Source organism: Gambusia affinis, linkage group LG11, assembly GCF_019740435.1.
Source record: "Gambusia affinis linkage group LG11, SWU_Gaff_1.0, whole genome shotgun sequence".
NCBI lineage: Eukaryota > Metazoa > Chordata > Actinopteri > Cyprinodontiformes > Poeciliidae > Gambusia > Gambusia affinis.
The window spans coordinates 3796192-3811519 of NC_057878.1; the positions used below are offsets into that span (position 1 = coordinate 3796192).

The 15328-nt window shown below is 42.7% G+C and overlaps 1 protein-coding gene across 11 annotated transcripts in view; it reads left to right on the plus strand.

Moving 5' to 3' along the window:
* The window catches only part of caska (calcium/calmodulin-dependent serine protein kinase a), a 141183-nt gene that overhangs the window by 106867 nt on the left and 18988 nt on the right, over positions 1-15328 (plus strand). For all 11 annotated transcript variants that reach the window (XM_044132282.1, XM_044132283.1, XM_044132285.1 and 8 more), the window contains 2 exons: positions 1748-1825; positions 5280-5360. In XM_044132282.1, the coding sequence (XP_043988217.1) occupies positions 1748-1825; positions 5280-5360 (159 nt within the window). The remainder of the gene's footprint in view (positions 1-1747; positions 1826-5279; positions 5361-15328) is intronic.

Sequence of the window (15328 nt, forward strand, 5' to 3'; positions counted from 1 at the left end):
GTCGACAAAGTTTTGGGCACGTTTTTTTAATGGAATTGCGGCTATTAGCATAGATAAATACAGCCATTGATATCAGTATGATGTTTAAATGCAGCCACATTCATCAACACTCATTTGAACTACTACTAAAGTAAGACTGACAGCTAGATGTTACTAATTTGTCTCGGAGTGGTTACAGGTGTTAAGGTTTTATAAGGCTACCAAGATTTTCTTTCAGACGGTTTTGCCTTTGTAATCCTGCAACAGTCCTGACAAGTCTACCCTTTCATTATGACAAGTCCTGACGTTGATGTGTGATCTGTTGCAAATCCTTTCTAGAAAACTGTCAAAAGTTATTTGCTGTAGGCATTAAGTTGTCCACATCTAAATGTGATGGTGCTGCTGCTGTTAGAGAGAAAACAGAGGCGTGTTGGGTATCATTGCACTGCCTGGTACAAACCTCTGTTTATCTTTGAGTGTGGGTGTGTGTGTGTGTCTACGACTGAGTGCACTTATAGCGGCACACTGTCTGCCAATATTCTGTGCTGCAGGTCAAATGAAAATTACATGCTGCTCGGCAAACATCACACACTCGTTCCTTTTTCATGTGATAATGGCTGTGTCACTCGGCTGTGGTCATCTGCGTCCAAGGTCCCGAAGGCCGCTCGGTTTTAATTTGAGCCACAGCTGCTGGCTTTGTCTCGACTGCTTTTGAGGGCTGGTCTGTCCCTTTATGACATCTGCACCAGTATATTGTTTTAAACCATTTATAATGACTCATGTCCTACAAGCAGAGAGGTGAGAAGGGCTTATTGTCAACAGATAGGTCTAATGACAAAATGATGAATTAACAACTAGCTTTTCTAAAGACTTTTTCACCCTTTCTTTTTCTTGCAATAGCCTATGTACACATTTGGTCTTTGATACCTTTGCAGAAACATCTGGACAAACAATGCCTCTGTCAGACTCGAGTCTTTCTAATCATTTCATCCTCAAACGCAGGAGAGTTGATCACCAGCGGAGCTGGTTGTTTTGTATTTTCTGGACCAGAGTTGCTATCACTAACTAATCTCACACTAACATAGGCAGGCACATTGTCTGCGCTGATGAAAATATGCTCACCTCAGCATGCTGAACGCTTAGAATGGAAACGCAGCAGAAGACTTTGCCTTGTTTTCTTTGACAGCTGCACTTGTTGGTTTTATAATCGTTTTCTACAATCAGTGCTTGTTGTCAACAACTAACTATAATGAGGAAAAGACATTTTGAGAAACTTTTTACTCATCAAATACTCAAATATAGAATATTTTATCACCAGCTAAGCCAGGTTGTTTTGTATTTTCTGGACTAGATTGTTAGGGTTCTTAGTCTTGCTAAACCGATTTCATCCTAAGTTATGCAGGCACTTTGTCTACGCTGATGAAAATGTACTCAGCTCAGCTTGTTTGCTTGTTGGGGTGGCAACATAGCAGGGGACCTTGCCTTATTTTCTAAATAAAACAGTAACTATTGGACAACTTGGGGTTTGCAATGAACAATCCCAGACTGACAAGTTAAGTATGAAGTGAGATAGTGACGTCTCAGCAAAAGTAACTTACCCCAGCCTGACACAGTTCGACACAGAAGGAATCTTTGTGGAAAAGTACATAAAATCTGAGGGGCAATAAAAGGTCACTTGGTTTCATTTGACACACAAAGAATGAGTGGTGTAATGGATGGAGCCTCACTTTCCACTGATTCGCTCACTGGCTTCCTGCTTTCCTTTCAGCTCTACGATAAGATCAACACCAAGTCGACGCCACAGATCCAAAACCCCCCCAGTGATGCAGTGCAAAGAGCCAAAGAGGTGACTGAACACACACACTTCTGACTTTCCTCTGACTGATAACTTTGGGTTTTTGAATGTTGTTCTGTGACTGTATCAGAAACAGCAGCAGAAAGATGCCAACGAGACAATTTGTAGAAAAGTGTAAGAAATGCTCAAACTGATGGAAGGATAACAGCAGGTCACATTGACCCCTGTTTTAACCGATGCTAACAATTTAAAACTCAAACTGTAAATGTTCAAATCTCATGACAATATCATGAGATTTGAGTTTTAAATGCACAGGAGACTATTGAATTTCTTTGCTCACCGGAACAACATTCAAGTTACTATAGTAATGTTACATTTGCCCCAAGTCCACCAAGAGTGGAGTAAAGTTTTTGACTTTACTTCAGGCTGTCACTGTCATCATTTGTAAATGCTTTTTACAATTTAGTGTACATTTACTTACGATGAGTCAATACCAAATGCACCACATTAGTGAGGATACTGTTTCACAGCCTCAGTCATCAGCGCATGCTAACACGTTTAATGGATTCAGAGAAAGCCCTTTAACGCAACAGAATGGTGTCTAATGAGCACTTTCACTGCTGCTTTCATAAACTCTTCTGGTTTGTGATAAGACATAAACATTACTGTAGTAAATTTATCAAGCCTGATAACCACAGCTAAGATGCGTTGTTGATTTACTGCCTTATGATGGGGGGGGGTACTATGGATATTCCAGGCACGTAGTGCACAATCCAGTAACTGTGTTACCTTCATTTTTATCAAACATGACTTAAAAGACATATGACTTCAAAATTTAACACCTTGAAATTGGACCTGTGTCTCCTTAAGAAGCTCCTGCTCTTTCTGGAACTCTGTCTTCAGGATTACAACGTTCAGTAGATGTTCAGCTCTACCAAGTCTTTGCTAATTGCTGCTGCCACTAGCCTGGTGGAGCCTAGTGAAGGTATTACGGGGTAGGGGTGCTCGGTAATGTGGAAGCTCGGCCAGTGACTGCAGCTCCAGGGAGGAGCTTCTTCAAAAAGGCAGCGCTCTGTTACACCACACAGCCTGGTTGCCATGGGAGATTAAAGGATTTCTTAAACATGCTTGGAAGAATCGAAGCAACACCCCAAATGTGGTTTTGATAAGGGAATAGTATTATAACATCATGTAAGGCTCAAAAAAGTTAATTTTGCAAAATACTGACCCTTTAAGAAGCCAAGCCTGCTAGTAAGTCTGACTTTAGCATTAGCGCTGGTGCTAAATCAGCTAAACCTGGGTACAAACTTGAATTCCTGCTCCTACATAGAAACCTCTACAACTACAAGTCTTATAATAACTTTTTCTCAGCTCATGTATTCATTCATAATTAATTTCATATGAATATAAACTGGACCCTGACATTTACGGTGGTTAGGGACCACAGCTACCAGCAAACGGCTAAAATCCACAAATACTTGAGACCCTCTCTGAAAATGCATATAACTCCCTAGTTTAATTGTTCAAACACCAAATATACCTTAAACTTCATCAATACCCACAGTGGAAACTATCTTGGCAGTGCTACACAAGCTAGCATACAGTCTGCCTTTAAATATTAGCTACAGAAAGCTAACATCTACAGTCTTCCTGTTGATATTAGCTACAGATAGCTAACATCTAGTCTTCCTGTAGATGTTAGCTACAAAAGCTAACATCTACAGTCTCTCTTTAGCCTACGCTCAGGAAGCAGCTGATTGACCCGTACTACAATCACACTTTGAAAAAGGCTAACTCCATTCTATCAATCAGAACAAATGAAAACAAATGACTCTTCTAGATTGTCAGCTAATAGCATGTCAAACTCTTTTTGTAAGACACATTAAAAAAAAATGGGTAATGTTGTTGGAATTCATTTGTAGCTAAACACTAAATGTGCAAACTGGGGGAGTTATCAACGAGTCAGAACAGTGAGATGAGTGGGTGAGGCCCAGAGATGTAAATCCCAGAGCTGTTCAGACTGGGGAGGCCGTTTAATGGGAGGGAGGACAGAGTCTGGGCTAATTAACACCGAACGTTTATACGAGACTTTCAAGTCAGCTCACAGAGTCCGGGTCACATTTTCCTACTTAAATCAGCTGTGATGGATTTAAAGTGGTGTGCAGAACTTCAACAGATGCTGATGATTAAAGAGAAAGAGCAGATTTTACCTCTGATGTGTGTGTTTTTGCTGTTCTCTATCTAGCTGATGCTTGAAGCAAAAACATGCTGCACTTAAATGCATCAGAGAGAAACTCAAAGTGTTTTATTACCCACTGGAAACAAAGATACTCTTAGAGTTGATTACTCCTGCTGTAAAAATTAACAGGGCCGCTAATTTCTTACTGAAACTAAAATACTTTTCTTTTCCTTTTTGCGTAAGTGTCAAACATAAATTACAATGTTTAGTTGTGTGCTACATATGGCAGCCCTTTCCTGCCGTCTCCATTTTTTGCTTTTTATGACAAGCTTTCCTTACCGTAACTAAACATAAAATCACATGACCTCAAAAAGAAGGAGGGGTGCCATCCACATATAACATGTACATGATCCAAACTGCAATACAACTGGTACAGAAAACATCTGGTCCCAGCTAAAATCTCACAAAAACATCGTAGGGGAATTTGTTCAAAAGGAAACAATCTGGGGCACGGTGCTACATTTTTATTAGTTTGTTTATTGCTGACATTGTTAGTCATACCACCACCTATTTGATATTTTGTTTTTGATCAACAAGTTTTGTGTTTTGTCCCCATGTGACAAAGCGGGGGGAATTTTGGTGTGTAACCCTCTAGCTAAACACTAATTGTTGGTGTGTTGTTGTTATTATTGTGGCTTTCTTGCAAAATTAATTGCCCGTTGGGACATGACCTCAACTTTTACTTAAACGTGTAATATTGAGATTTTTATCTCAACATAAAGTCAAAGATGCAGCAAACACTCGATGAGTGAGACTAGTTTAGCTTAAAACGGACACGTTCTGCATGTGTTGCTTTATCAGAAAGTAACAGGAATATTCAAAACCAAACAACAAGCTTTAGTTTATCTTAGTAATATCAAGTTACGCAGATTATATTTTATGTTTATAAGCGTTAAATGATAAGAAAAGCGAACATTTCCGTGGTAGGAAGAGTTTTCTCTGGAATCTAATGGGTAAATGAGGCACCTGGATGTAAGAGGCTCCGCCCACCCTTCAGCTTTTCCAATAACGCAGGTTTCAGAGCAAACACCCTCTGAGAGGCCTCTCACCTCTACAATGCCACATTCACCAGTCAGGCAGGATAACCGAAGCTGACACAACACTAAGCACTATCATGAGGTCAGAGGAACCTTAAGAGGGGAGGGGCTGCAGGGCCGCTGGGTCGGTCTCTCCGCATAGTTTGAGGTCCAGCAGGTACGTCGGTGTGGAAGTGACCCGAGCAGAGAGACCTGCTTAAAGCAGACTGTCCTTTCTCTGCATCCTCAGGTCCTGGAAGAGATCGCCTGCTACCCGGAGAAGTACGAAGCTAAAGAGCTCAGACGGATACTGACGCAGCCGCACTTCATGGTGAGTGAAAAACGAGCCTGATAAACATCACGTCACATTATTGGTTTCCCTTTACGTCACTGCGACCAGAAACGACTCTTTACGTGACACAAGAGTGCCAGGGTCTTCAAAATCTCTTACTGATAAAAATCTGAAAAGTGTGGCTGTTTGTTCAGGTGGAAGGAGAACCTCCTTTTATCTTAAAAAATCCTTTAATTTTTTTTTTTTAAATTAAATTCTTGAATTTTGATTTATTGTTGTCAATGTTATTTTTACTGCTTCCTCTGTAAGGGCAGTTTAAATCACATTTCCTTGGTCAGTTTCATCAGATGGGAATGTCTTTCAATAGCAGCATTTGTGTTTGTGGCGCCATTCAGTTACCTAATAAAGAAATAATCGATTTTTATTGTCATTTTTATTGTTATCACAATAATATGACAAAATGTAGCGATCCAATGCAGAAAAATAACTGGATTGACTTAAATTGTTTCTTCTTTGTTTCTTAACTCAGACATTAATGTTCTGAATAACAAATGTATTTGATAACTCTGATCCTCTACAGCACACTAAAATGCATCAATAGATTCACAGTCTTGGTCAAACATGTAAAAACAGCACAACTTTAATTTGTTCAGTCGGTGCAAAAAGGAGTGGAATAGCAAATTTAAAGTAAACAATATAGAAACTGAAACTGATCAAAACCATAGATTGACTAATTTGGTCAAGGTGTAAAAATTAAACTGTAACAAACCTTCTTTCAAATGGTTGTTTGCAATTAGGAATTCTAAATATGATGTAAAATAAATAACAAAGCATAGAATTACACTGAGTAGATCGGGCACATTGTCACCGATATCCGATCTAGAATTGTTTTCAACATCAGGACCGATACTGATATTAATACCGGATCGGTGCATCTGTACGTTCCATCAGGTCTGTTGACTACATCATGGACAGTTGTTCTCTGAAGGTAACTGGGTCTTTCATTTGAGTAAAAAGGGGGGAATACAAATCAAAACTTTACTTTTACACGTTGATTTGTAGAAAAAAAATGATACACATAGGATTAAAAAGAAAACACAACAAATCTGGTGGGGTTACCATTAAGCCACTCCAGTGGGCCGTTACTGTCGGCTGCCTCCTTATCGCGTTAGTGCCAATGGTTTCCTCACTGATCAATGAGCTGCTCGGTATCAGATGGACGGAAAGTCACTGGGGTGTGCTGGGAAGCAAACAGAGGAGAGAAATGTATCAAAACCAAGTGAGGGTTGAGGGTGAGATTATGGTAATTAGAGAGGACGGAGGGGGGAGGACGGGCGCCGGCGGAGAGAGTCTGATGCGATGTGTCGGGTCAGAGTACCGCCACCCCCTCCCCGTCTCTCCTTTGTGGCGCTCTGGACGCAGTGACCCGTCATGTTCCCCGTTCCAACAAGAGGCGAGCTGGGAGGAACCACAGCAGGACTCCTGTTAGTGCGCCGGTCCACTTAGGGAGGAACAGACTGTCCTGGGGAGCAGATGACTCAGTATGAGTGTGTCCATCTGATTGGGTGTGCTGTTGCTGTGACATTAATGCCTGCTAAAAATACAGGCTCGGTTTTGTTCTGCCTTATCAAACAAAAAATTGTCAAAGACACGCTTATCCCGATTAGCTTGCAAGTCTCTGATGTAAAATGTTTTTCTCAGTCCTCATTTATCAAGAAAGTTGTTGCTAAAACGTTTGTATTAATGCAGCTTTCCTTCAACCTTCTTCTACCTTACCCCTCACCAGGGCCGACCCTAGAGTTTTTGGGGCCCTAAGCAGATTTTCACTTGGGCTCACACACCAACATGTCAACACCAGATCCTTCATCATTCCTAATGTACTCTATCTATGTAACACAGCTGCTATCATTAGCATCAGTTGTAGCTAGCTTACTTAACAGTGGTATCATGGCTATTCATGTTAGCCTTACAGGAGTAACAACTAAAAAAATTAATGATTTGGATATTTTAGTATTTAAGTGTGCTGTTATTTCAAATTATTTGAAAGTAACAACAGTTGATAAAAAACTAAATTTACAGTCAACAAGTTTGATATATTTCCCCAAAAGCAGGGAGATATCAACAAATATTATTTATGTAATAAAATACAGACATAGTTTTTCCAGGTGTGATAGCGTTTAGTTTGCATTATTAAATGTTATTTTAATAGTAAATGTTCTATATAAAGACATTTGATTTGAAGTAAAGCCAGAGTTCAGACTCTGGACAGATTGACAATAACAAATGTTCACTAACTATCACGATAAATGACAATATTGCTGTTTTGACACCATTTTCAAGTAATATCTTGATAATCGCATAATAATGCAGGCTTGCCTTCTCAAAGACCAATAAACTTGTAATTTTGTAAATAACACTTTAATCCATAACTGGAAGTTTATTTAGAAATCCAAAGTAAAACACGGCCACCAAAAACAAGAAGAGAAACGGGAATAAAAACCACACACAACTGAAACCATAATTGAAATGGATTGTGATGTCGATGAATAACCAGAAGGGAAATTAAATCATTTTAATTCATCTTGTGATTTATTTATTGCAGCAGGCTTAGATGGAAGCATTGAAAACTGAGTTTGCTGATGATCTTCTGGTGTTACTGCGTCTTGAGGAGCTTCTCCAGGAAAAACACATCTGGACATTTTGTGACATCACTGTGACATTTTGCGACATTGTTTTCATTTCTTAAACCAAGCAGCAAACAGGATGCGGGTAATTTCACATCTTAGTTTTCCACTGACCAAAATCAATATTGGCAGAGGGCAGAACTCAGGCTGACGTTCTGAGCTGCTCTCAACTTATGAGATTGTTAATCAGAGTTAGAGCGAGATCTAATTTAGGCTGTGGTCGCCTTCCTCTCCTTTCGCTGATGGTTTTCCTCAAACACGTTCCCTGTTTTTCTATTATTCTTTAAATTCTCAGCCAGTTGACCTGCACCGAGTCAGGCTTCAAACCCTGTTCTCATTCAGACACAGAGTCACATTTGTGCGCTCCTGTGCGTCTCAGGGCGTGTGTGATGTATTTTGACATGGGATTTGGAGAGCTGCCAGTGTCTCTGATGTGATCTCCTTCCACAGCTGTGTGTGTGTGTGTGTGTGTGTGTGTGCGTGTGTGTGCGTGTGTGTGTGTGTGTGTACAGCCAAGGGAAGCCAGTGACAGTTTCCCCCTATTGCTGATCTTTGATTGCCGTCTTCTGAAGTTCAGACTGGTTTGTTAAAGTGCCGCTCAAGGGCCCTGTGCGTCTGTCAGCCGAGTGAAATGGAGCTGTGTGTGGGTGTGAGGCGGCGCAGAAGAGTTGGGCTAAAGACCAGCGCCACATGTGGAAAACTGTGGAGCAGCGAGTTAACATAGAAATCCCTTACAAGTGCTGTTTCTCAGTTATTCCTGTTGAACAGGTCTTCAACAGGTTGTTGTTGAAAACTTTTAAAATGATGATCACGCTAAAGTTTGTTTACTCAAAAATTAAAGTTTTCTTACGTACGGATTAAGTTAAAATTTCTTGAAATCTTTTAGCTAGGTAATGTAGCATTAGCTAGCATGTTACATTAGTTAGCTATTATAACTAATATGAGTTATAATATCATATTATAATGTAGCTATTAATGTTAGTTGTTAATGTTAGCTAACATGTTTGCTAACATGTTACACTAGTTAGTTAATATAACTAATATTATGTTAGCTAACATGTTACGTTTGTTGATATAACTCATGTAACTTCAGCTAATGTTACATTAGTTAGCTAATACATCTAATGTAACGTTTGTAACAGTTATACTGCTTAGTTCCTTGTTATGAATAGGTATCACCACAAGGGGGCGCCTATTCCCTTTTCTTTGGTTGTAAGAGTGACAGAGTAAGAACTAGTCTCCTACGTGTACGTAGAGATTATGAGTGACAATAAAGAAGAGGTGTGGAAAACTTTAACAGTGCGTCGTGGCTAACCCCATTACTAACTCCTCCAGTCTCCCACCGCACCGTCACAATTGGCGCCCGAACGTATTTTGGACCTTTTCCCTCCTGGATACCGATTCAGCTTTGGACTAGAGGTGATTGCTAACGAGTTCCTTGTGGATGTCTGTTTCACGGGGTGGATACAGTTTCTGAGCGGAATACGTCGTGATCAGTGTTAAAGTTTGCTGGAAGCGTTCATTGCCGGTGTTCTGTCAGATAGCCATACATGTCAGAATAGCATACATATGGTAAGAGCGCATGCGCACGCATGCGCATTCTGCAGGAGGTCCGCCATATTGAGAGGAGTCGTCAGCTTGTCATACGCGAGAAGAGACACAATAAAAAGTAACTAAATAAATTAAATTTAATGCTGCTGCAGCTGCAGTAAACTACAAAACACGTCCTAAAACACGCCCTGTTTAAATTCACGTCCCCCACTTCCTTAATATTTTTGGGTTGGATAGCATGTCTGCTAACTTGGATAGCATGTATGAAAACGCAATTTTTACCCACACTGAAACTGGGGCAAAACCAGTGTTTCACTTTTGAAAAAAATCCTTATCTACGTCATGATTTTATGTTGCTGATTAAATAAAATCATATGGTAATGACAACGTATACATGTCTGAGCTAAGCGTATGACTATCTGACAACGTATGCTGAAACGTATCCAAACGTATGCTGATCTGACAGATATAGCCATCAGTTTGTCATACGCGTATGACGATCTGACAATGTATGCCTATCTGACAGAACACCCGCATATCGCTGGACGTCGTGATGAGCTGTCCCGGTCGGATTTAATTCCTGAGAGCTCTGCGCCTGCTAGTCTGCTGAAGAGGTTATGTTTAAACGACATGACCAACGCATGTTAACTAAATGAACTCACAATTGCTAAGGACTGGGTGAGTTTTGTGGATTATTGTTCAGTGGAGTTCAGTCATACGGACTATTTTGTGGATTTTGACTCGTTGACCAGCGGATGGATACGGACAGACAGTGCTGCACAGCAGTGGCAGCGGGAGCAAGACATCCTCGTGGGCTCGTTTGTTTCTCTGTTTAAGAATCATATTTTATATTTGGACATTTTCTGGCCTATGAGCCCTACTGCCAGTGCTGACATAAAAATAAAAGTAAAACGGACTAAACATTAAAGAACACAAACGATTTTGTTCACGGTCCCGAGTGTTTTTGGTGTGAATATTGCATCATTTTTTGGACTCTACCATAAAAGTTAAAGAAACAAAAATGGCATTTGAACCAGATTTTTCTGTTTTTGACTCTGACATGGATATTGACTCTCTTCAATTTATACCGCCGCAGCAGAGAGCTCCAGACCTCTGTCAGCAGGTACAAGAATTAAAGGATGATGTCAAGCAGCTGAGGGATGTCCTTCAAAACACGTTGTCCCTGCAACAGAAAATGCTGAATCATCTGGATAAGGTTAATTCCTGTGAGTCTGGTGGACCTTCTGCACAACAGTCTCCAGCAGCTCCTGTGGCCACCTCAACACCATATGTACCTCCTGTGAATATCAGTGCGAGGCATTTCAATGACACATGCCCTTATCCTGAAACTCAGAGGGACCTGCATAGCTCTTTCCTACAGACTCATTCAGCTGAGCTAACCAACACCACAAGAGTGATTGCTGCTGCACTACATCACGCCAAGCTGGAACCACCAGTATTCACTGGGGATGGTGAAGTGCAGGCAGAGGACTGGTTACAGGCTGTGTCAGCATACAAGTCCACTCTGAATTTAACTGATGTCCAGATTCTGAATGAGTTGCCCCATTTTCTCACGAAAGAGCCTAGTAAGTGGTTTAAAGCCCTTCGTTCACACATTAGCTCATGGGTGCACTTCTGCCAACTTTTCCGAACAGTCTTTCTGCCCACTGACAACCAGGAAAGAATTCTCAGAGGCATACTTGACCGTGTCCAGTCAGATGATGAACCACTACCGACATTTGTAGCTCACATGTTGAGTGAGTTTAATAAGCTAAGTAGCCCACCACCTGAAAAAGAGCGTATTCAATTAATATGTAAACATTCACTTGAAAAATACAGGGTGGCTTTGTATGGCTCGCCTGTATCTTCTGTGATGGAGTTGTTGCTCAGGGCTCATGAATTGCATGCTGTACTAGGACCTGATAGCCACCAGAATCTTCAAAAAAGACATTGGAAGCAGCAGAGAGCTGAGCCACGCTGTTATAAGTGCTCAAGCCCTGGATATACATCGAAAACGTGTCCTGCCTGTAATCAGGACCATAGTCAACAGCACATGTCGGCTCGGTTCCATAATGAGATCACTCCCACTACGTCCTTTGACACACCTGGAGCTGAAACAAACAATGGAAACTCCAGCCCACCTGTAGATGCAGCACCCCAAAGGCCATTGGGAAACTTCAAGGGGGGGAGGATATTTCGTCGAGGCAATCCTCCCTCCAGACGTTAACTGAGCCTCACCTTTCTGCAAATACATTCCACATCCTTGGTCATGTGGAGGACAATGAGTCTAATGCTGCCTGGAACACTCCATTTAAAACTAAGCTGAACTTTAATGGAACCTGCACCGAGGCGACTCTGGACACAGGCGCTTCACTTTCAGCTGTCCGTGCAGATCTCATTAATGTCAATGGGGTTTGTCCACAGAAAGTACGTCAGTGGCAGGGGCCGCCAGTGAGCCTAGCGGACAACGCTCCTTGCCTTCCAGAGGGTGTGGCTTGGCTGAGTATCGGCTTTATGAACAAGCGCTTTTATCAACGCTTTGCCATCATCCATAACCTGTCTTCCCCTTTCATATTAGGGATGGATTTTATGATGAGAGCCTCAATAACCATGCACATACCGACAAGAACAGTTTTTATTGATGACAGTCCCTGTCCTGCCTTGGATGAAAATGAGGAACACAACCTTGAACTGTTTCCTGTTGAACAGACTGTTATGTCTCTGAACATTTTGTCAGACACCATGGAGTCAAAAGTGGCTGAGGCGAGCCTAGCGGAAAAGCAAAAGTCAGATCTATATGATCTTCTTTCCCGCCACAGCTCCACTTTTGATGGACACCTTGGACACACTTCAATGGCAGAACATGTGATCAATACCGGAACCGACAAGCCCATAAATCTTCCTCCCTATCGCTCATCTCCAACCAAAAAGCGGCTGATTGAGGATCAAGTGCGACAAATGCTGGAGGACAACATAATCGAACCCTCTACCAGTCCGTGGGCTGCTCCAGTGGTTATTGTGAATAGACCTGGTTCTGATCCAAGATTCTGTGTGGACTATAGAGGTTTAAACCAAGTCACACAAAAGGACTCTTATCCATTACCACGAATTGACGAATCCCTCGACTTTCTGGCTAGAGGAAAGTACATTTCAACCCTGGATTTGGCTCGAGGATATTGGCAAGTTGCTGTTTCGGAGGAGTCCCGACCAAAAACGGCTTTTGTGTCTCACTGTGGCCTCTACCAGTTCCGTGTGTTGCCGTTCGGCTTATGCAATGCGCCAGCGACATTTCAAAGGCTCATGAATTCTGTGTTAGCAGGCCTGATCTACAAAACATGTGCGGTGTACCTTGATGACATCGTGGTGGCATCTCCCTCATTCGAGCAGCACTTGAAAGATTTGGAGGAGGTCCTGAACAGACTGGAAGCAGCTGGCCTCACTTTAAAACTGAAAAAGTGTCAGTTCTGTCTGAGTGAGTTCACATTTTTGGGTTATCGCATCACACCTGCAGGCGTAAAACCTGACCATGATAAAATCAAAGCTGTCATTGATTTCCAGCCACCATCCACAGTGAAACAGGTCAGACAGTTCCTGGGACTGACTGGTTATTATCGGCGCTTTGTCAAGGATTATGCCCGGCACGCTGACCCACTCCATAAGCTCACACAGAAAGACACTGTTTTTCACTGGGATGACAAATGTCAGCAAGCCATGAATGTTTTGAAAGACCGAATCACATCAGCCCCTGTGTTAAGATTCCCAGACTTTGCTAGGCCCTTCTATGTTCATGTTGATGCCTGTGATCTAGGACTGGGCGCTGCTTTGATGCAAAAAGATGAAGAAGGCCGAGATATTGTGGTCTCGTATGCGAGTCGTTCTCTACACAAGGCTGAAAAACCATACTCAACCCCTGAAAAAGAATGTTTGGCCGTCATTTGGGCTCTGGAACACTTCAGGCCATATGTTGAGGGCCTTCACGTGACTGTTTTCACAGACCACAACAGCCTTAGGTGGCTTATGTCTCGCCCAAACCCCTCTGGCCGGCTGGCTAGATGGTCTTTGAGACTGCAAGACTTTGACTTTTCAATCGTCCACAAGCCAGGACAACACAATGCAGTTCCTGATGCTCTTTCCAGGAATCCCCTGCCAAATCAAAGTGACATGCCCACTGATATCCTGCCAGAACATGCTGTTATAGGCAGTTTGGACCTCCGTTCCTTGCCCCCAGTGTTATTGTCGGATCGTTCGCACATGAGGCAGCTGCAAATGGACGACCCTGTGACGGGTCCACTCCTCAGAGACATTGAATCAGACTCATCGGTTCAAATGGACAGTGAATGCCAAGAACAATATACTGTCTATGACAGTTTGCTGTATTACAGGGACCGAAAGCCTGTATGCAGTTTACATCCATTAAAAGAACTTAAACTTTTTGCCCCAACATCTCTTCGTGGCACCCTGCTGAGCTATTACCATGACCACCCCACTGCTGGCCATCTCGGTGTTTCCAAAACACTAATGAGACTACGACACAGGTTCTTTTGGCCTGGCATGGCAGGTGATGTCAAACGCTATGTCACTTCTTGCTCGGTCTGCCAACTCACAAAACCAAGTCAACAAAAGCAAGCTGGTCTCATGGTCCCTATTGTGCCCAAGAAACCCTGGGAATACACAGGAGTGGACTTTGTGGGTCCCTTGCCCCGTACTCAGTCAGGAAATGCTTATTTGCTGGTGTTTGTGGACTATTTTTCTAAGTGGATTGAGGTGTGTGCAGTTAGAGAGGCCACAGCTCGGGTTGCAGCTAGCAAGTTCTTGAGTGAAATATTTGCTAGGCATGGTAGCCCCACCTATCTCATTTCGGACAGAGGCTCTCCTTTTGTTAGTGAGCTGTTTGAACACACTGTGTCAGCTCTAGGCTCAACACACAGACTTACTACAGCCTATCACCCGCAAACAAATGCAACAGAGCGTGTGAACAGGACACTTAAAACAGCTATCCGTGCCTATGTGAATGACAAACACACCGCTTGGGACAGGTTTCTCCCACAAATCTGTTTTGCACTTCGCACAGCCCCGCATGACAGCACGGGTCTTAGCCCATCCATGATGTTGTATGGTCGTGAGCTGGACACGCCTCTCGACCTAATCATTCAACCAAGCGCTGATGGACTGGATGATCCAGATGTGCAATATCCAGAGACTCTGAGAGCCACCCTCAGGGATGCTCATCACCACGCCAGGGCTGCGCTAGATCTCAGCCACAAAAGACAGAAACACTACTACGACTTGAGACGTCGCCATTCTGCTTTTGGGATTGGTGATCTTGTTCGAGTGAAGTCTCACCCAAGATCGGATGCTTTGGCTAATTTTACAGCTAAACTGGCACCGCTGTTCAAAGGCCCCTTCCGTGTCAGTCAGAAACTCAGCGACGTGAATTACAGACTGATTGATGTTGAAACTGGAGCCGATGCTGGAGTTTTCCATGTTGTGAACATGCAACCTTTCCATACTTGGGACTCTGCCAGCTGCAAAAAGACTGCCAGTGCAGCTGCACAGGTGGATCACATGGACGATGACCTTGAGGACGGTTCCCTCAGACTGACGCCATCCTTGACCTCCCTCCAGGTGATGTGTTTTGTGATGTGCCGAATGATATTCGCTACTCACAGGAGCCTCAAGGGGTCGGTGAGACCCACGCTGATGAGACTGAGTCTGGCCAAGCTTCAGGATGTGATGGACATTACAATCTGAGAGCCCGACGTCATCCCAGGA